Genomic DNA, 22,898 nt, shown 5'->3' with positions numbered 1-22,898 from the left:
AGGGAGTTTTATGTGCAGTGAGGCCCAGTTGGTTCTGGTTGTTTGTGTCAGAAAGGAGAGAGAATAGCCGAGCAGTGCTCAGGAGGGGTAGGCCCCCACAGAGCGAGCTAGAAAAAGAGAGATTGGAAGAGAGAGAGAGAGAGCAAAATATATACTTTTGTATGCAGCTCAGGCCCTGCTGTGTGTGTCAGGCAGGCAGCGTGGGTAGCCTCCATTCTTAAAATGCTCTCCCGTAGAGTGAAATGAAAGGGGGAGGGAGAGGAGAGAAAGACAAAAATAGTGAAGCGTTAAATGGTCAGGCCCTGATGCTGGACAGAAGGAGGAGGAGCTAGGAGAGAAAGAGAGTGTGTATGCATTTGATCATGCGTGTATGCACTCTCAGTAGTTGCGTGTGTATCTACAGTATGTGTATGTGGGGAAAGGTATGCAAACAAAGAGGGTGTGTTTGCAGACAAAAGCAGTAAACTTTGGCAGGTACAGTATCTTTGGAAGGGATGTGTTTTGTTTTCCCTCTGACAGTAGTCCCTACAACTTGTTACTCTTGCTTAGGTAAAGTAAGTACCTATTTATATACCCTGTCCTCTACTACTCATCTCTCCCACAGGGTGTCCTTCACTTACCCCCTTACTCACCCTACTCAAACCCACTTCAATGACAGACCAAGGGGAACCCTGGAGAGGAAGTGGAGGACCTGAGGAGGACGAGCTACCGCAGATGGATGGGTCATGTGATGCGTGCGAGCCTGACGAGGCCCAGCCGGCGACCCAGGTGTGTCACACCTGCAGCTTCGCCTTCTGCCCTGCCCACGCCGAGAAACACGCCTGCAGCACACGACACCAGCTGACTCCCTATGGCCAGGACGTGTTGCAGCCCCAGTCCCAACAGCTGGGCAGGGCCAGAGACACAAGGGAGGGGGCGGGGGAGGAAAGGGTACAGGGAATGAGGCCTGCGGCAGAGCCAGGGGTGGTGGAAAATGGGGCATGCGGTGCGGCTGGGTTACAAGAGAACGGGGTGTGTGGAGGAGAGAGAGACCAGGGGGAGGGGAAGGTTGATGATGAAGAAGACGATGGCGATGAAGAGGCAGTGGTGGCCCTAGAGGGGGTTAGTAAGAGGGACACAGTGACAGTGGAGAGGCTGCGCTGTAAGGAGCACGGCCAGGAGGGCACTCTCTATTGCAAGGCTGACGAGAAGGTAATCTGTGTGGTGTGTGCCGTGCAGGGGGAGCACCGCGAACATGAGATCATCACCCTGCGCGAGGCCTACGTCTTGCAGAAGGTGAGTCGCACATCCTTCACGCATACAGTGTCACGCCCTGACTCAGGGGACTCTTATATGTTGAGTCAGGGTGTGAATATTCTATGTTGTGTATATCTATGTGTATGATCTAGTATGTGTCGATCTATGTTGGCCGGTGTGGTTCCCAATCAGAGGCAGCTGTCGCTCGTTGTCTCTGATTGGGGATCATACTTAGGCAGCCTATTGGCACTAGTTGTTCCGTGTGTAGGCTTGTTCTGTGTGTAGCCCTAGGACTTCACGTTTCGTTGGTTTGTTGTTTTGTCGTGTGTTTATCAGTTAAATAAACATTGTGATGTCACGAGAGGCTGTGTCCTGGAGGGACGTTACATCCCCCTGAGGTGGCTGCAAACCCAGACAGCTATGGCTCCATCTGCTGGTATGGTCGGGAACTCCACCCCTCTATGGCCAATCTTCCCACGCAGCTGAAACAAATGAGGAGCTGATGAGCTGAAGGTTTGGGAAGTGAAGAGACACAGTCTCCAACCTGGGCTCTCTGGAGGACAAGAGTGCTGCACGTCCACTTACATGAGGAATATAAGGATTTGGAGATACTTACCTTTGGGAAATACTCACCTTTGGGATATATGCACCTGTGGAAATACGTGTGGGACATTTGGAAGGACGTTTTGCTGGGTTGGCCACTAGCTGCAACGTGGAATACAGTAAGACTGGGGAAAAGTTATTTGAGCGAGGGAGAGTTATGATTTTGGATGTGGAAGAGACATCCCTGAGCTGTTAACCCTTAAAGAGCCACCAGAGAACAGAATTGTGTTATACTTTCGTTAGTTTCCCAAGACCTTTAATAAAATCCTTGTTTTGGTTGAACCTGGTCTCCTTGCACTACTTGAGCAATCCCGCTGAAAGCTGTGTAGCCTCTCGTGACATCACAACATGTACGCATTTCATGCTGCGCCTTGGTCTGACCCATCCTTAAACGAACGTGACATACAGTGCCTTCAGAAAGTATTCTTAACCCTTGACTTATTCAACATTTTGTTGTGTTACAGCCTGAATTCAAAATGGATGTAAAAAAAAATCTACACACAATAACCCATAATGATAAAGTGAAAACATGTTTTTAGAAGTCTTTGCAAATATATTGAAAATGAAATTCAGAAATATCTCATTTACATAAGTATTCACATCCCTTTGCTATGACACACCAAATTGAGCTCAGGTGCATCCAATTTCCTTTGATCATCCTTGAGACGTCACTACAGCTTGATTGGAGTCCAGCTGTGGCCAATTACATTTTGGGGACATGATTTAGAAAGAAACACACCTGTCTATATAAGGTCCCACAGTTGACAGTACATTTCAGAACAAAAACTATACAATGAAGTCCAAGGAACTATTTGTAGATTTCCAAGATAGAATTGTTAAGAGGCATATAAATTATCTGGGGAAGGGTATAAAACCATTTCTAGAGTGTTGAAAGTTTCCAAGAGCACTGTGGAAAATATGGAACTACCCAGACTCTGCCAAGAGCTGGCCATCCGACCAAACTGAGCAACCAGGCAAGAAGGACCTTGGTCAGGGAGGTGACCAAGAACGCAATGACCACTCTGACAGAACTACAGAGTTCCTGGGCTGAGATGGGAGAACCTGCGAGAAGGATAACAGTCTCTATATCACTTCACCAATCTGGGCTTTATGGGACAGTGGCCAGACGGAAACCACTCCTGATAAAAAGGCACATGACAGCACGCTTGGAGTTTGCAAAAAGGCACGTGAAAGACTCTGAGAGCATAAGGTAAAAGAGTCTGTGCTCTGATGAGACAGAAATTGAACACTTTGGCCTGAATGCAAAGGGCTACATCTGAAGAAAACCAGGCACAGCTCATCACCCGTCTAACACCATCCCTACCATGAAGCATGGTGGTGGCAGAATCATGCTATGGAGATGTTTTTCAACGGCAGGGACTGGGAGACTGGTAGGGATAGAGGGATCAATGAATGGAGCCAAATAAAGGCAGATCTTTGATGATAACCTGCTTCAGAGTGCAAACGACTGGGGCAAAGATTTACGTTCCAACAGGACAATAACCCCAAGCATACAGCCAAAGCAATGCTGGAATGGCTTCAAAACAAGAATGTGGAAGTCCTTGAGTGGCCCAGCCAAAGCCCATACTTGAATTTCATTGAAAATCAGTGGAAAGACTTGAAGATGGCTGTTCACCGCCGCTCCCTATTTAACTTAACAGAACTTGAGAAAATCTGCAAGGAAGAATGGGAGAAAATCCCCAAATCCAGACGTGCAAAGCTGATACAGACACACCCAGGATGACTCAAAGCTGTAATCCCCACGAAAGGTGCTTTACAATGTATTGACTCAGGAGTGTGAATAGTTATGTAAATTAGATTTTTCTGTATTTCATTTTCAATAAATTAGCTAAAATTGCTAAAAACATGTTTTCACTTTGTCATCATGGGGTATTGTGTGTAGATGGGTGAGAGGGAAAGGGTATGAATACTTTCTGAAAGCACTGTATCTGTAGGCGGACTCTCAGTGAATTCACATTGAGCATGATCACTACCTGTCAACACCTGTTTATAACATATATATTACACTGTACCACTGTTTATTCAGATTCCGATGAAGAGATTAAGAGTGTTTAATAGTCACATGTACAGGGTTGCAGGTGTGATTGCAGGGTACAGTGAAAATATTAGGCTCCGCGCTCCAACATGCAGGACTAAGTGAAATAAAAGAATGAAAATGGTAATAAAAAACAACAACAATTGAAATAGAAATAGCACTATACACTGTACATCATAACTGTAGCAGTGATGAATAAATGAATGTCCATTGGGGTGGAGGCAGAGTAAAGACTGTTTAGGGGGTGTGGGGTAATGACCATAGGGGAAGCAGCATGACCATTGAGGGGGTGTGGGGACCAAGTGAAATAAAAACAATAATAATTTAAAAAAACAATAATATACATATTAACAACTCAACATTGATGAATGTAAAAGTCATTTGGGATGGTGGGGGGGAAATGTCCATAGGGGGAGCAGCGGAGGGGAAATGTCAATTTATAACGTAGATATAAACACAGTACCACATTTATAACATAGATATTAGACAGTGCCACATGTATAATATAGATATTACACAGTACCACGTTTATAACATAGATATAATCATAGTACCATATTCATAACATGGATATAAGCACAATTCCACATTTATAACACAGACATTACACAGTACCACATTTATAACACAGATATAAGCATAGTACCATGTTTATAACGTTTGATTTATTAGTATCCCCGTTAGCCAACGCCAATGGCAACAGCTATTCTTACTGGGGTCCGACACATCATGAAAAATACATTACAGACAAAAGACTACAATGTACATACATTTAAAAACATTAAGATATAGCGTGTGTGTGTGTGCATATATCAGTTACACCAGTGTTTCCCAATCCTAGTCCTCAAGTACACATTGTTTTTGTAACCCTGGACAAGCACACCTGATTCAACTTGTCAACTAATCATCAAGCCCTCAATAAACTGAATGAGGTGTGTTTGTCCAGGGCTACAACAAAAATGTGTACTGTTGGGGGTACTCGAGGACCAGGGTTGGGAAACACTGAGTTACACATACAGTTGAAGTCGGAAGTTTACATACAACTTAGCCAAATACATTTAAACTCAGTTTTTCACAATTCCTGACATTTAATCCTAGTAAAAAATCCCTGTTTTAGGTCAGTTAGGATCACCACTTTAATTTAAAAATGTGAAATGTCAGAATAATAGTAGAGAGAATTATTTATTTCAGCTTTCATTTCTTTCATCACCTTCCCAGTGGGTCAGAAGTTTACATACACTCAATTAGTATTTGGTACCATTGCCTTTAACTTGTTTAACTTGGGTCAAACGTTTCGGGTAGCCTTCCACAAGCTTCCCACAATAAGTTGGGTGAATTTTGGCCCATTCCTCCTGACAAAGCTGGTGTAACTGAGTCAGGTTTGTAGGCCTCCTTGCTCGCACACGCTTTTTCAGTTCTGCCCACACATTTTCTATAGGATTTTGGTCAGGCTTTGTGATGGTCACTCCAATACCTTGACTTTGTTGTCCTTAAGCCATTTTGGCACAACTTTGGAAGTATGCTTGGGGTCATTGTCCATTTGGAAGACTCATTTGCGACCAAGCTTTAACTTCCTGACTGATGTCTTGTGATGTTGCTTCAATATATCCACATAATTTCCCTTCCTCATGATGCCACCTATTTTGTGAAGTGCACCAGTCCCTCCTGCAGCAAAGCACCCCCACAGCATGATGCTGCCACCCCCGTGCTTCACGGTTGGGATGGTGTTCTTCGGCTTGCAAGCAACCCCCTATTTCCTCCAAACATAACGATGGTCATTATGGCCAAACAGTTCTATTTTTGTTTCATCAGACCAGAGGACATTTCTCCAAAAAGTACAATCTTTGTCCGCATGTGCAGTTGCAAAACGTAGTCTAGCTTTTTTATGGCGGTTTTGGAGCAGTGGCTTCTTCCTTGCTAAGCGGCCTTTCAGGTCATGTCGATATAGGACTCGTTTTACTGTGGATATAGATACTTTTGTACCTGTTTCCTCCAGCATCTTCACAAGGTCCTTTGCTGTTGTTCTGGAATTGATTTGCACCAAAGTACGTTCATCTCTAGGAGACAGAACGCGTCTCCTTCCTGAGCGGTATGACGGCTGCGTGTTCCCATGATATTTATACTTGCATACTATTGTTTGTACAGATGAACGTGGTACCTTCAGGTGCTTGGAAATTGCTCCCAAGGATGAACCAGACTTGTGAAGGTCTACAATTTTTTTTCTGAGGTCTTGGCTGATTTTCTTTGATTTTCCCATGATGTCAAGCAAAGAGGCACTGCGTTTGAAGGTAGGCCTTGAAATACATCCACATGTACATCTCCAATTGACTTAAATTATATCAATTAGCCTATCAGAAGCTTCTAAAGCCATGACATCATTTTCTGGAATTTTCCAAGCTGTTTATAGGCACAGTCAACTTAATGTATGTAAACTTCTGACCCAATGGAATTGTGATACAGTGAATTATAAGCGAAATATTCTGTCAGTAAACAATTGTTGGAAAAATTACTTGTGAAATGCACAAAGTAGATTTCCTAACCGACTTGCCAGAACTATAGTTTGTTAACAAGTATTTTGTCGATTGGTTGAAAAACGAGTTTTAATAACTCCAACCTAAGTGTATGTAAACTTCCGACTTCAACTGTACATGTCTGTAAATACACACAACAAGTAGGTCACATGTGGGAGAGGCGGTGTGCCGTGAGGTTTGCTTTATTTGTTTTTAAACTAGGTTTGCTGTTCACATGCGCTATATAAGATTGAAGGGAGTTCCATGCACTCATGGCTCTGTATAATACTGTACGTTTCGTTGAATTTTTTCTGGACTTGGGGACTATGAAAAGACCCCTGGTGGTATGTCTGATGGGGTAAGTGTGTGTGTCAGTGCTGTGTGTAAGTTGACTATGCAAACAATTTGGAATTTCCAACACGTTAATGTTTCTAATAAAAATAAGAAGTGACGCAGTCAGTCTTTCCTCAACTCTTAGCCAAGAGATACTGGCATGCATAGTATTAATATTAGCCCTCTGATTACAATGAAGAGCAAGCCGTGCGGCTCTGTTCTGGTCCGGCTGCAGCTTAACTAACTTTCTTTGCAGCACTTGACCATATGACATGGACAATAATCAAAATAAGATACAACTAGAGCCTGCAGGACTTGCTTTGTGGAGTGTGGTGTCAAAAAAGAAGAGCATCTCTTTATTACGGACAGACCTCTCCCCATCGTTACAATCATTGAATCTATATGTTTTGACCATGACAGTTTACAATCGAAGGTAACACCAAGTAATTTAGTCTCCTCAACTTGTTCAACAGCCACACCATTCATTAGCAGATTCAGCTGAGGTCTAGAACTTAAGGAATGATTTGTACCAAGTACAATTCTCTCAGTTTTAGAGATGTTCAGGACCAGTTTATTACTGGCCACCCATTCCAAAACAGACTGCAACTCTTTGTTAAGGAGTTCAGTGACTTCATTAGCTGTGGTTGCTGATGCGTATATGGTTGAATCATCAGCATACATGGGCACACATGCTTTGTTTACTGCCAGTGGCAGGTCATTGGTAAAAATAGAAAAGAGTAGAGGGCCTAGATAGCTGCCCTGCGGTACACCACACTTTACATGTTTGACATTAGAGAAGCTTCCATTAAAGAAAACCCTCTGAGTTCTATTAGATAGATACAGTAGCTCTGAATCCATGATATGGCAGAGGTTGAAAAGCCATAACACATAATTTATTTTTTATTTATTAAACAGGTTATAGTCAATATTATCAAAGGCTGCACTGAAATCTAGCAGTACAGCTCCCACAATCTTCTTACTATCAATTTTCCATCAACCAATCATCAGTTATTTGTGTCAGTGTAGTACATGTTGAGTGCTTTTCTCTATAAGCATGCTGAAAGTATGTTGTTAATTTGTTTACAGAGAAATAGCATTGTATTTGGTGTCGTGGAAATTCTACATTAACAGTGAGGAGAGACAAGGTCAATCACCAATCAGGATATTACTTTATTCAAAACGTATTAATAAGGGAGTAGGTCACACCACACATACAAGTGAATTGGGTGAGTGGTCTGCAATAATGAGGCTGGTCGACCCAATACTCTTGAGTGTTGGGCCGAGAGCTCTGACATACAGAGATAAACAGACATCTTATATAGTGGACCTAAAAATGCTTAGTCATGGCTGGTTCCACTCCTCCACGTCAGCTCGGAAGAAAACAAGCTACCTTGTTTTCTTCTCGTGGCTATGTGTATCGGTTCATAGCGCACAAACAAGTGATAAAGTTAGTTCCGTTACTCCCCTCCATTCAAGCCAACCTGTTCACCTCACATCCTTACACAGCTGTGCCATTGAAAGGTAACAGAAGAACAGGATGAACTGAGACACTGTGGTCACTTCTCAGAGGCTCTTTGTCTTATGCCGTGTGACCAAGTTACTCAGAAGCAAAGATGATACAAAACGATAACAGGTTGTTCCTCAAGTTTTATCTCTATCCCGAGTCACAAGTTATCTCTGAGTCGCCCCATATCCTTGACGATACGCACAGACCAGCTGCAGGGAGCAGAGAGTGGAACCATCCCTTCTCAGAAGCATAGTATTGCAAGTTATCAAAATCTCTTTACCAATCTTAAGCATATACAGTGGGGAGAACAAGTATTTGATACACTGCTGATTTTGCAGGTTTTCCAACTTACAAAGCATGTAGAGGTCTGTAATTTTTATCATAGGTACACTTCAACTGTGAGAGACGGAATTTAAAACAAAAATCCAGAAAATCACATTGTATGATTTTTAAGTAATTAATTTGAATTTTATTGCATGACATAAGTATTTGATCACCTACCAACCAGTAAGAATTCCGGCTCTCACAGACCTGTTAGTTTTTCTTTAAGAAGCCCTCCTGTTCTCCACTCATTACCTGTATTAACTGCACCTGTTTGAACTCGTTACCTGTATAAAAGACACCTGTCCACACACTCAATCAAACAGACTCCAACCTCTCCACAATGGCCAAGACCAGAGAGCTGTGTAAGGACATCAGGGATAAAATTGTAGACCTGCACAAGGCTGGGATGGGCTACAGGACAATAGGCAAGCAGCTTGGTGAGAAGGCAACAACTGTTGGTGCAATTATTATAAAATGGAGGAAGTTCAAGATGACGGTCAATCACCCTCGGTCTGGGCTCCATGCAAGATCTCACCCTCGTGGGGCATCAATGATCATGAGGAAGGTGAGGAATCAGCCCAGAACTACACGGCAGGACCTGGTCAATGACCTGAAGAGAGCTGGGACCACAGTCTCAAAGAAAACCATTAGTAACACACTACGCAGTCATGGATTCATATCCTGCAGCGTACACAAGGTCCCCCTGCTCAAGCCAGCGCATGTCCAGGCCCTTCTGAAGTTTGCCAATGACCATCTGGATGATCCAAAGGAGGAATGGGAGAAGGTCATGTGGTCTGAAGAGACAAAAATAGAGCTTTTTGGTCTAAACTCCACTCGCCGTGTTTGGAGGAAGAAGAAGGATGAGTACAACTCCAAGAACACCATCCCAACCGTGATGCATGGAGGTGGAAACATCATTCTTTGGGGATGCTTTTCTGCAAAGGGGACAGGGACTGACTGCACCGTATTGAGGGGAGGATGGATGGGGGCCATGTATCACGAGATCTTGGCCAACAACCTCCTTCCCTCAGTAAGAGCATTGAAGATGGGTGTGGCTGGGTCTTCCAGCATGACAACGACCGAAACACACAGCCAGGGCAACTAAGGAGTGGCTCCGTAAGAAGCATCTCAAGGTCCTGGAGTGGCCTAGCCAGTCTCAGACCTGAACCCAATAGAACATCTTTGGAGGGAGCTGAAAGTCCGCATTGCCCAGCCACAGCCCCGAAACCTGAAGGATCTGGAGAAGGTCTGTATGGAGGAGTGGGCCAAAATCCCTGCTGCAGGTGTGTGCAAACCTGGTCAAGACCTACAGGAAACGTATGATCTCTGTAATTGCAAACAAAGGTTTCTGTACCAAATATTAAGTTCTGCTTTTTCTGATGTATCAAATACTTATGTCATGCAATAAAATGCAATTAATTACTTAAAAATCATACAATGTGATTTTCTGGATTTTTGTTTTAGATTCCGCTCTCACAGTTGAAGTGTACCTATGATAAAAATTACAGACCTCTACATGCTTTGTAAGTAGGAAAACCTGCAAAATCGGCAGTGTATCAAATACTTGTTCTCCCCACTGTAATTGTTAACTATAAATATAAAACAAAGCAGGTAATTTTTACTCTCACATTGGTCAAACACAATGTTTTCCAACAGTTTGCTAAGAGCTGGCAGCAAGCTGATAGGTCTGCTGTTAGAACCAGTAAAGGCGTCTTTACCACTCTTGGGTAGCGGAATGACTTTTGCTTCCGTACAGGCCTGAGGACAAAGAATTTCATCTAGGCTCAGATTAAAGATATGACCGATAGGAGTGGCTATAGAGTCAGCTACCATCCTCAATGGCTTTTAATCTAAGTTGTCAATGCCAAGAGGTTTGTCATTATTGATTGATAACAATACATTTTTCCACACTAACTTCACAAAATTCAAACTTGCAATGCTTTTCTTTCATTATTAGTTTTTTTATGCATCAGTACGATGGCTCACTGTTCGTTGTTGGCATTTCCTGCCTAAGTCTGCCCACGTTGCCAATGAAATAATCATTAAAATAATTTGCAACATCAAATGGTTTTGTGATGAATAAGCCATCTGATTCGATGAAAGGTGGAGTTGAATTTGTCTTTCTGCCCATAATTTTATTTAAAGTACTCCAAAGTTTTTTTTCCATCATTCTGTATATCATTGATCTTGACTTCATAATACTGTTTCTTCTTCTTTTTGTTGAGTTTAGTCACATCATTTCTTAATTTGCAGTAAGTTAGCCAGTCTTATTATCCACTCCTTTTGCCCCATCTCTTTCAACCATACAGTTTTTCAATTCCTCATCAATCCATGGAGCCTTAACAGTTCTAACAGTCAGTTTCTTAACAGGTGCATGTTTATCAATTATTGGAAGAAGTAATTTCATAAATTCATCAAGTGCAGTGTCTGGATGCTCCTTATTAATCACATCAGACCAACATATATTTTTAACATCATCATACCTCTCTGTTTACATCACATACACTATCAAGCATTTCACAAATATTATTTAGATACTGACTGTTAGCACTTGGTGGCCTATAGAAACACCCCAAAAGACAAGGCTTTAGATGTGCCAAGTGAACCTGCAACCACAACACTTCAATAACACTTGACATGAGATCTTCTCTAAGCATTACAGGGATATGGCTCTGAATATATACAGCAATGTTATTGTATTGCTACTGCTGTATTATCAAATGAATTATCTAAGTGAGTCTCAGAAATGGCTAGTATATTAATGTTATCTGCTGTTAACAAGTTATTGATTTCATGAACCTTATTCTAAGGCTACATATATTAATATCAGCTATTTTCAGCCCTTTCTGAGGTAGCTTATCAGAGATAGACATAATATGGAAATAGCGTTCCGCATTCAACAGGAAGTGACGTGTAGTGCAGTGCATGGGTATGAATACTTTGTAAAGGTGCTAACATAGATATAAGCACATTCCCACCGTTTATAACATAGATATAAGCACAGTCCCACCATTTATAACATAGATATAAGCACAGTCCCACCATGTATAACATAGATATAAGCACATTCCCACCATATATAACATATAACTTACATTCCATTGTAAAGGGAGTGAGATATATAAGCCACCTCTGTCCTTGAGTAGCAGAACTACATAGGTATTCTTAATGGTGAGAGAGCATACAGCACAGTGACACAGCCTGTATGTGACTCCTTATATGCTCTCTACTGTATATGATCTGCATAATACATCCCCTATAGGAGAAACGATACAAACAATATTGTTTATGTGTCTGTAAAGTCAAATGATAGTAGTGCACTAGTAGAGCTGAGGAATATCAAATGGTAGTAGTGCACTAGTAGAGCTGAGGAATATCAAATGATAGTAGTGTACTAAAAGCGTTGAGGCACTCATAGAGTACTTCAAGTCAACACACTAGGGCTCTAGAAGAGTAGAGCAGAGTATCTCCATATGTTTAACACATAATGATGTCATGTATTAATAATAATAATAATATATGCCATCATGTGACAGCTACAATGACATCATGACAAATCCTCCCAATTATCCAGCCCTATTAATAATGTGTTTGGAAGATATTCTAGTGTCATTTTGGCTAGGGATCAATTCCATCCTGCATCGTGGCTCCTTCCCAGATGGCTTTTTAATGCAGGAGTTTTACAAGCCGTCCCCTCCCGTCCCGTGACTCACCGACTAACTAACTGCTCTCTGTGGGCAGAGGAGATATCATGGAGCGAGAATGACACATCATCATCTTGACTACGGAGGGAGTAGAGAGATAACATTAGCAACGTGAATGTCCCACCCACATGAGGATCTGTCTTTTTCAGCCATCTATTTCCTGTGTTTGAGAGGTGCAAAATCCACTTGTCACATCTTGCTGGATTGATTGCTTTCATTTTACTCTGGCAACTCTTTCAAATCAAATCAAATCAAACTGTATTTGCCAAATGTACCGAATACAACAGGTGTAGACATTACAGTGAAATGCTTACTTACAAGCCCTTAACCAACAATGCAGTTAAAGAAAAAAAATTAAAATAGCAAATAATTAAAGAGCAGCAGTAAAATAAAATAACAGTAGGGAGGTTATATACAGGGTGTACCGGTACAGAGTAAATGTGTGGGGCACCGGTTAGTCGAGGTAATTGAGGTAATATGTACATGTGGGTAGAGTTAAAGTGACTATGCAAAAATAATAAACAAAGTAGCAGCAGCGTAAAAGAGGGGGTAGGGGTGGTGGTGGGGGGGGTAATGACAATAGTCCGGGTAGCCATGATTAGCTGTTCAGGAGTCTTATGGCTTGGGGGTAGAAGCTGTTAAGAAGCCTTTTGGACCTAGACTTGGCGCTCCGGTACCACTTGCTGTGTGGTAGCAGAGAGAACAGTCTATTACTAGGGTGGCTTGAGTCTTTGATAATTTTTACGGCCTTCCTCTGACACCGCCTGGTATAGGGACTACCCTCTGTAGTGCCTTGCCGTCAGAGGCCGAGCAGTTGCCATACCAGGCAGTGATGCAATCAGTCAGGATGCCTTCGATGGTGCAGCTGTAGAACTTTATGAGGATCTAAGGACTCATGCCAAATCTTTTCAGACTCATGAGGGGGAATAGGCTATGTCGTGCCCTCTTCACAATTGTCTTGGTGTGATTGGACCATGATAGTTTGTTGATGATGTGGACACCAAGGAACTTGAAGCTCTCAACTTGTTCCCATACAGCCCGTCGATGAGAATGGGGGCGTACTCAGTCCTCTTTTTACTCCTGTAGTCCACAATGATCTCCTTTGTCTTGGTCACGTTGAGGGAGAGGTTGTTATCCTGGCACCACACAGCCAGGTCTCTGACCTCTTCCCTATAGGATGTCTCATTATTGTCGGTGATCAGGCCTACCACTGTTATGTCGTCTGCAAACGTAATGATGGCGTTGGAGTCGTGCCTGGCCATGCAGTCATGGGTGAACAGGGAGTAAAGGAGGGGACTGAGCACGCACACCTGAGGGGCCCCCATGTTGAAGATCAGCGTGGCAGATGTGTTGTTACCTACCCTTACCACCTGGGGGCGGCCCGTCAGGAAGTCCAGGATCCAGTTGCAGAGGGAGGTGTTTAGTCCCAGGGTCCTTATCTTAGTGATGAGCTTTGAGGGCACTATGGTGTTGAACGCTGAGCTGTAGTCAATGAATTGCATTCTCACGTAGGTGTTCCTCTTGTCCAGGTGGGAGAGGGCAGTGTGGAGTGCAATAGAGATTTCTTCATCTGTGGATCTGTTGGGGCGGTATGCAAATTGGAGTGGGTCTAGGGTTTCTGGGATAATGGTGTTGATGTGAGCCATGACCAGCCTTTCAAAGCACTTCATGGCTACAGACGTGAGTGCTACGGGTCGGTAGTCATTTAGGCAGGTTATCTTAGTGTTCTTGGGCACAGGGACTATGGTGGTCTGCTTGAAACATGTTGGTATTACAGTGAAGATGCTTGCCAGTTGGTCAGCACATGCTCGGAGTACACGTCCTGGTAATCTGTCTGGCCCTGCGGCCTTGTGAATGTTGACCTGCTTAAAAGTCTTACTCACATCAGCTACAGAGAGCTTGATCACATAGTCATCCGGAACAGCTGGTGCTCTCATGCATGCTTCAATGTTGCTTGCCCCGAATCGAGCATAGAAGTGATTTAGCTCGTCTGGTAGGCTTGTGTCACTGGGCAGCTCGCGGCTGTGTATCCCTTTGTAGTCTGTAATAGATTTCAAGCCCTGCCACATCCGACGAGCGTCAGAGCCGGTGTAGTACGATTCAATCTTAGTCCTGTATTCACTCTTTGCCTGTTTGATGGTTCGTCGAAGGGATTTCTTATACGCGTCCGGGTTAGAGTCCCGCTCCTTGAAAGCGGCAGCTCTAACCTTTAGCTCAGTGTGGATGTTGCCTGTAATCCATGGCTTCTGGTTGGGGTATGTACGTACGGTCACTGTGGGGATGACGTCATCGATGCACTTATTGATGAAGCCAGTGACTGATGTGGTGTACTCCTCAATGCTATCGGAAGAATTCCGGAACATATTCCAGTCTGTGGTATCAAAAAAGTCCTGTAGCTTAGCATCTGCGTCATCTGACCACTTCCTTATTAACCGAGTCACTGGTGCTTCCTGCTTTAGTTTTTGCTTATAAGCAGGAATCAGGCGGATAGAGTTATGGTCAGATTTGCCAAATGGAGGGCAAGGGAGAGCTTTGTACGCGTCTCTGTGTGCGGAGTAAAGGTGGTCTAGAGTTTTTTTCCATCTGGTTGCACATTTACATTTTAGTCATTTAGCAGACGCTCTTATCTAACAAATTGTTGCATTCAACTTAGGATAGCCCGTTGGACAACCACCCAATTTTTGGGGAGGGGGGTTAGAAGGATTACTGTTATACTACTCCAGGTATTCCTTAAAGAGGTAGGGTTTCAAGTGTCTCCGGAAGGTGGTCAGTGACTCCGCTGTCCTGGCGTCGTGGGGGAGCTTGTTCCACCATTGGGGTGCCAGAGCTGACTGGGCTGAGCGGGAACTGTGCTTCCATAGAGGTAGGGGGGCTAGCAGGCCAGAGGTGGATGAACGTAGTGCCCTCATTTGGGTGTAGGGTCTGATCAGAGCCTGAAGGTAAGGAGGTGCCGTTCCCCTCACAGCTCCATAGGCAAGCACCATGGTTTTGTAGTAGATGCAAGCTTCAACTGGAAGCCAGTGGAGTGTGCGGAGGAGCAGGGTGACATGAGAGAACTTGGGAAGGTTGAACACCAGACGGGCTGCAGCGTTCTGGATAAGTTGTAGGGGTTTAATGGCACAGGCAGGGATCCCAGCCAACAGCGAGTTGCAATAATCCAGGCGGGAGATGACAAGTGCCTGGAATAGGACCTGTGCTGCTTTCTGTGTAAGGTAGGGTCGTACTCTGCGAATGTTGTAGAGCATGAACCTGCAGGATCGGGTCACCGCTTTGATGTTAGCGGAGAACGACAGGGTTCTTCGCACTCTGGGAGGAGGACACAATGGAGTTGTCAACTGTGATGGCGAGATCATGGAGCGGGCAGTCCTTCCCCGGGAGGAAGAGCAGCTCCGTCTTGCCGAGGTTCAGCTTGAGGTGGTGATCCAACATCCACACTGATATGTCTGCCAGACATGCAGAGATGTGATTCGCCACCTGGTTATCATAAGGGGAAAAGGAGAAAATGAATTGTGTGTCGTCTGCGTAGCAATGATAGGAGAGACCATGTGAGGATATGACAGAGCCAAGTGACATGGTGTATAGAGAGAATAGGAGAGGGCCTAGAACTGAGCCCTGGGGGACACCAGTGGTGAGAGCACGTGGTGCAGAGACAGATTCTCGCCACGCCACCTGGTAGGAGCGACCTGTCAGGTAGGACGCAATCCAAGAGTGAGCAGCGCCGGAGATGTCCAACTCAGAGAGGGTGGAGAGGAGGATCTGATGGTTCACACTATCAAAGGCAGCAGATAGGTCTAGAAGAATAAGAGCAGAGGAGAGAGAGTTAGCTTTAGCAGTGCGGAAAGCTTCCGTGACACAGAGAAGAGCAGTCTCAGTTGATTGACCAGTCTTGAAACCTGACTGGTTTGGATCAAGAAGGTCATTCTGAGAGAGATAGCAGGAGAGTTGGCTAGAGACGGCACGCTCAAGAGTTTTGGAGAGAAAAGAAAGAAGGGATACTGGTCTGTAGTTGTTAACATCGGAGGGATCGAGTGCAGGTTTTTTGAGGAGGGGTGCAACTCTTGCTCTCTTGAAGACGGAAGGGACATAGCCAGCGGTCAAGGATGAGTTGATGAGCGAGGTGAGGGAAGGGAGAAGGTCTCCGGAAATGGTCTGGAGAAGAGAGGAGGGGATAGGGTCAAGCGGGCAGGTTGTTGGGCGGCCGGCCGTCACAAGTCTCAAGATTTCATCTGGAGAGAGAGAGGGGAGAAAGAAGTCAAAGCATAGGGTAGGGCAGTGTGAGCAGGACCAGCAGTGTCATTTCACTTAATAAATGAGGATCGGATGTCATCAACCTTCTTTTCAAAATGGTTGACGAAGCATTTAACATGCTAGTAGAAATTAGGTAGAACGGATTGAAGTTTCCCTGCATTAAAGTCCCCAGCGTTTTCCTGTTTACTTATGGCCTTATACAGCTCATTGAGTGCAATCTTAGTGCCTGCATCGGTTTGTGGTGGTAAATAGACAGCTACGAAAAATATAGATGAAAACTCTCTTGGTAAATAGTGGGGTCTACAGCTTATCATGACATACTCTACCTCAGGCGAGCAAAACCTCGAGACTTCCTTAGTATTAGATTTTATGCACCAGGTGTTGTTTACAAATATACACAGACCGCCATCCCTTATCTTACCGGAGTCAGCCGTTCTATCCTGCCGATGTGGCATATACAGTGGGGAAAAAAAGTATTTAGTCAGCCACCAATTGTGCAAGTTCTCCCACTTAAAAAGATGAGAGAGGCCTGTAATTTTCATCATAGGTACACGTCAACTATGACAGACAAATTGAGAAAAAAAATTCCAGAAAATCACATTGTAGGATTTTTAATGAATTTATTTGCAAATTATGGTGGAAAATAAGTATTGGTAATGTAATAATGTATGGGATGTAATGGTAATGGGACCAGAGGCTGTCAAAACCTGCTTGGGCAACGAGTGGGTGGAGTTTTGTTTAAAAGATTTTACCACTTTCCAGAAGATGGCTGGATTACCACCAGTCTCTGATACACACCGCATGGATTACGACAGCACACCGCATGGATTACGACATTCCCACATGGATTACGACAGCGATAGCCTCCGTGTTCTGGAGTAAAATGGTAGGACGCAGCCTAGTAATGTCCTGTACCCGAGCCCCATGATAGCAAAAGGTTTTTGCCCCATAGAGCTGCCGATTATAACGGCTGGTGAGATGGAAGAGGAGGTCCGGCTGTTTTTGCTCCTCGAGCCAGCCGCAAAAAAAAACATTGTGGCTGACGGAGGAGCCGGTGCGTCAGACACCCTCGAGGTCAGGTGATCCGAGTCCAAGGAAGAATCCAATGCAGAATCCCCCTGGGAAGGAGTCAGGATAGGGGACAATTGCGCTGGAACCTCTGAAGCCAGGAGTGCGAAGCTGTTCGACAACTGGATTCGGGTCGGCCTTCCCAACGCCAAAGAAGCCCCACTCGCCACAGGCCGCTTCCCTCCATTAGCCCTATGGCGGTTGACGCGCTTCCATGGTTGGGCAGTAGGAATGGTGACAGTAATCGTCCACTAAATCCATCAGAAGCAATGGTCCTGCTCCATTTTCTAAGGAAGTGGGAGACTTCTTCTGGGAGGGGTCCCTGGAAGGCATTGGCCATTAATTCAATGAGTGTTGACATGGCAGTGATACTCTCAGCACATCGAAACGGTGTCCAGTCTGTGGAGTAGAGAAGGAAGGTGTGAGTGCTTTCCCCAGTAGATTGTGTAAAATCTGTTTGCTAAGAGTAGCCACTTCTTCGCTATAGTCCTCTGCGAGTGAACAATGGTTGCATTGGAACTCCAGTTGGTCCACATTGTCCCAGAAGAGAGCATAGTAAATACAGCCCCTGCAGCGCACAGAACTCTAATTTTTTCCTCCGAATTGGGAAGCCTCCATGAGAATAGACATAGCAACAGAATCCGTGTCACAGATATAACGATTTACAGTAGAGTAAAAAAATAAGAGACAATAACTGATGTATTTTCCCAAACCCATACAAGCTGTCGGTAAATACACCCAGAACAAAGAAAAAGAAAATGAAACAAATAGACTCCAGCCTGTTAAGCTTAACTTTCTGCAACAAACAATTCACTCTCAATAATTAGTGCTACCACTCTCCTTCCAGTCAAAGAGTGGGCGTATCTCAGGGTCAATGAATACTCATACTCGTGTCCTAAATAGTAGGCAGTTTGAGAATGCGAAAAAATAATGATTTTAAAAGTTTGCAGCATTTCCAAAATTGAGAATACTTTAAATGCCCGGATGTCATACTCATTTTGGCTTTGACCACAGCTGATCAATTAGATAGACCAAGGCGCAGCGTGATATGCGTACATGTTTATTAAATATCAAACACAACGACAAAATAACAAACAAAACGAAATGTGAAGTCCAAGGCAGCACAACACAACATACCTTAACACGGAACAAGATCCCACAACCCACTAGTGCTATAATAGGCTGCCTAAGTATGGTCCCCAATCAGAGACAACGAGCGACAGCTGCCTCTGATTGGGAACCACACCGGCCAACATAGATCTAGACGATCTAGATCTAAACCTAGAAAATACAACATAGGAACATACCACACAGAAAATACACACCCTGACTCAACAAATACGAGTCCCCAGAGTCAGGGCGTGACAGCCGTCCGACTCATCCCAAACCATCTCAATTGGGTTGAGGTCGAATTGACTTCTATGCACATTGTCTCTAATGCTAAACATACAAATATGTATTTTACAATTATAAGGAGGGTAAAATCTTATAGTTAGTCATTTTATAATTTGATTATGCTATATTTAGAAAGCATATAAGTCAATGCAAGCCTTATTCATACAGTTTTATTGAATAGGAAATACATCATATAAAATATTTCATATTTGTACTGTGTACTTGAGCTTGTATCCTCAAAAGTGACTTCACCTCAGCAATTTATAACTGTTTTTACCAGAAAGGTGAGATTTCAACCTTTGTTTGAGTATGCAACATTACTAGTTATTGTTTATGGCCCTTTCATGATAAAAATCACTTTTGGGGATTACGCTGATTACATTTTCAATCCAATTTAACTGTTTAATTAGGCAGTCTAGACAGTGCAGGTAGACATAGCAAGTTTTTGGTGGTTGCAGCCCTGTTCCACCCCTTTTATGTTACTTTATTCATATACTAAAATACACCCATTGTGTTTATGCTAATTAGGTACATATCATTTTCTATATTTTAACACAACATATTGTAACAAATATCTGATACCATTAGAAAATGTATATATGAGTGCATTCTAAGAAAAATAAGTGAAATTTGACAATACATTGAATACCTGAATTCCCATCATAATCCCTGAACTCCATTAATTATTTGTCTGTGCCAGTAAAATGTGTTATGTGCTATAATTCGGTCAATATCTGATGAATTTAAAACATTCTAAAAGTTAGGAGTATCTTCATCCATTGTCCAACTATTGCATTTATTAGAATTGTTTTTAAAATCTTTTATCAATTTTGATGACCGTTACAATACATTATCAGGACATTATCAAGACATTATCAGGACATTATCAAGATATTATCAAGACATGATCATGACATTATCAGGATATTATCAGTGATGATTAAGTAAAAAATTGTATGCACTCACTACAGTAAGTCGCTCTGGATAAGAGCATCCAAAAAAACTAAACAAACATTCTTTATCATTGTATCATTGTAGTACCAATTTTTCCTCTTAGGAATATTTAGAATGATAAAAGATTAAGCCTAGGAGTGATGGAATTTGACAAAGTTTAAAAATCAACTTCAAATTGTTTGACTGTGTCTCTGTGGTGTCTTTGTTCTCCTCCAGAGCAGGGAGGGTTACGACCTGCTGGGCTGCACACAGAACATGGCTGACCACATCAAGACCAAGTGGACCAACCCTGAGGTCAGTACAACCAAACTGTTACAACTTACATTCCAATATGGCCGATGGTGTTTCTACCTCGAACATTGCTTTGTACAGTCCCCTGTAGCTCAGTTGGTAGAGCATGGCACTTGCAACGCCAGGGTTGTGGGTTCGTTTCCCACGGGGGGCCAGTATGAAAAATGTATGCACTCACTAACTGTAAGTTGCTCTGGATAAGAGCGTCTGCTAAATGACTAAAATGTAAATGTAAAATGAACGAGAATTCAAATTCTATAACAACAAATCCCAGCAGTATAACACATCAGTCTAGCGTGAGCTAAAGATGGATTACACAGAGATTACGTCCTAAATGAGACAGAGGGGATATACATGGGAGCCACTTATTCCCATCTATTCACTGTGTTCCTTTCACTGGGAGGGCTTCCATTTGGCTCCCTGTCTAAGAACCTAGAGATTTATGACATCACCACCTAAATCTGTCTTCATCTCATCCCAGACACACATACATGGCTCTGTTGAGCAGTACTATAGACAAGATATCGTCACAACATCCTTGTTTACTACTGAGACATAGCACAGAGTCCTGGATTGCATTCATACAGTGCTAGTGACTGCAGGTGTTCCTTTAGGTAGCTTCTTGTTTAGCGCAAGTGATTGAACATGCATGTTTGACATAGAGTTGGTTATTTGGCAGGGGTCCTGTTAATAGAGTGATATTAGTAGAGTTTCCCTACAACTGAAATAGACTTTCACTATCCCAGGTCGACCTTGGAAAGGATAGCTGTAATTCCTGCCCAGATTGGTTAGTTTGGGGACTGATAGATTAATTATTAATGACTAATTATTACACCCTGAAACTGTGTATAATGTGTTAGAAATGTGTGAGTGTAGGACCAGTAAAGGCTATGGCATTGAGCCACTATTTAGCAATGTGAGTAAGAGTTAGGCCAGACAACAAAGACAACTGAGAAACTAAGATAAAGAGGCCTCCCAATTTAGGGAGGGGAGAAACTGTTATGAAAACATGGTGCAGAATATTGTGAGAACGGCAATAACTGAGTAAAGCAGGGAGTAGGATATGTGTGTGTGTGTGTGTATGTGTGTATGATTGTGTGTATATGTGTGTGTGTGTGAACTGAAGGTCAGTAGAGCAGTTTTAGAGTGGAAAACTACAGCCCGCCTACAGAGGGGAGGGATTTATTTTTGTATGACGTATGAGTATAAAAGATGGACTCTGAAATTGTGATGGCAGAATTCTCAATGAATAAATATCTCTGACTATGCAGACCGGGACTCTGGCCGTTACTTAAATCCCAAAAGACTTACAACCTTTTGGGAGACGCACAGAGAAACTGAAATAGTTTGTTAAATAATTCACGTAACAGGGACATAGTCACTGGAAATAAAACTGTGTGTGTGCGTGCATGTCTGGGAGTTAGGTCAGTGCTAACCAGCCAGGTCTAATTTATTTACCATAGAGAGTGTTGAATCTGGCCATCCAGCGAACCCTGCAGGCCTAACACTCTGCTGTGTCGTTACATAACTCTGTCTCCCGCTGAGAGCTGACCCGCAGCCATGCACCATAATGTAGCAGGTTAATTTGAACAGGTAATACCCTAATGGGCAGCACCAGCCCCGGCAATTTATCATACTGAAATACCAACACTGCCCCCAGGCCTTCCCGCTGCCCTCAGGCCTTTCTGGACCTTTTGACTTCTGTACTCCCACCAGAGAGGTGTTCAGGAGAATCCACTTCCCTCCTCATTGCAGGCTGACATGTCAGGAACCATTAGGTGGATTTGTCACTGTGTCCTCTCCACGCTCTCAAACATCACAGCTTCTCATTATGCAAGACTGCAAGCTGATACAGTGCAGTCACCGGTGGCAGAGGGAGGGGTGTGTGTGATGGGGAAGTTTGAAAATATGTAACTTTAGCATGGAAACATGAGTCTAGCAAGGGAAGGGGTGTATGTTTGTTCCATCCCCCTACGGAGCATGGAGATAAGTAAACAGCAGTTAGGGGTTAAACTTTTTTATCCACTCACCTCCTAGCATGCATGCACACACACGCACATGCACGCACACACACACGCACAAGCACACACGTATTACTATCCTTGTGGGGACCTAAAATTGATTTCCCCTAAACCTAACCCTTACCCTAACCTTTACCCCAAACCTTAAAATAGCCTTTGTCCTCATGGGGACCTGTGCATTTTCTTGTTTTTCTATCCTTGTGGGGACTTTGGGGATTTCCGCTACCCACGAGGATAGTAATATACACACAGCTCAAGCAATTTGAGCGCAGCTCAAGCAATTTCTCCAACTGTGAACACATTCAAATTAATAGAGGACGCCTACCGGAGACGCGTTGGTTGGGAATTGTGGGGAGGTGCGCGTCCGGGCTGTGCGTCCCCCGCGGATGGTGGTGTCAGAGCCGCGTAGCTATGTCACAATGGGATGCTGGAATATTGCATCTCAGCGTCTGTAGACTATGATTTAGGCTTAACTGCCTGCCTGCTTGCCTGCTTGCCTGCTTGCCTGCTTGCCTGCTTGCCTGCTTGCCTGCTTGCCTGCCTGCATGCCTGCCTGCGTGCCTGTCTAACTGCCTGCCAACCTTCCTGCATGTCTCTGTGTGTGTGTGGTGTGTGTGTTTGGTGTGCGCGTGCTTGTGTGTGTGTCTA

General features: G+C 43.6%; 1 protein-coding gene across 4 annotated transcripts in view; it reads left to right on the top strand.

The window, feature by feature from the left end:
* The window catches only part of LOC121532199 (tripartite motif-containing protein 44), a 109,956-nt gene that overhangs the window by 401 nt on the left and 86,657 nt on the right, over positions 1 to 22,898 (top strand). For 3 of the 4 annotated variants that reach the window (XM_041837983.2, XM_041837985.2, XM_041837982.2), the window contains exons 2-3: positions 605 to 1,275; positions 20,155 to 20,232. In XM_041837983.2, the coding sequence (XP_041693917.1) occupies positions 605 to 1,275; positions 20,155 to 20,232 (749 nt within the window). Of the gene's footprint in view, positions 1 to 226; positions 475 to 604; positions 1,276 to 20,154; positions 20,233 to 22,898 lie in introns of those variants that run through there. The other variant, XM_041837984.2, reaches the window with a different exon arrangement.

The sequence above is a fragment of the Coregonus clupeaformis genome, chromosome 19 (assembly GCF_020615455.1).
Source record: "Coregonus clupeaformis isolate EN_2021a chromosome 19, ASM2061545v1, whole genome shotgun sequence".
Lineage (NCBI taxonomy): Eukaryota > Metazoa > Chordata > Actinopteri > Salmoniformes > Salmonidae > Coregonus > Coregonus clupeaformis.
Note: the sequence above shows the minus strand (reverse complement) of the source record. Positions and strands in the feature narration are given on the sequence as shown.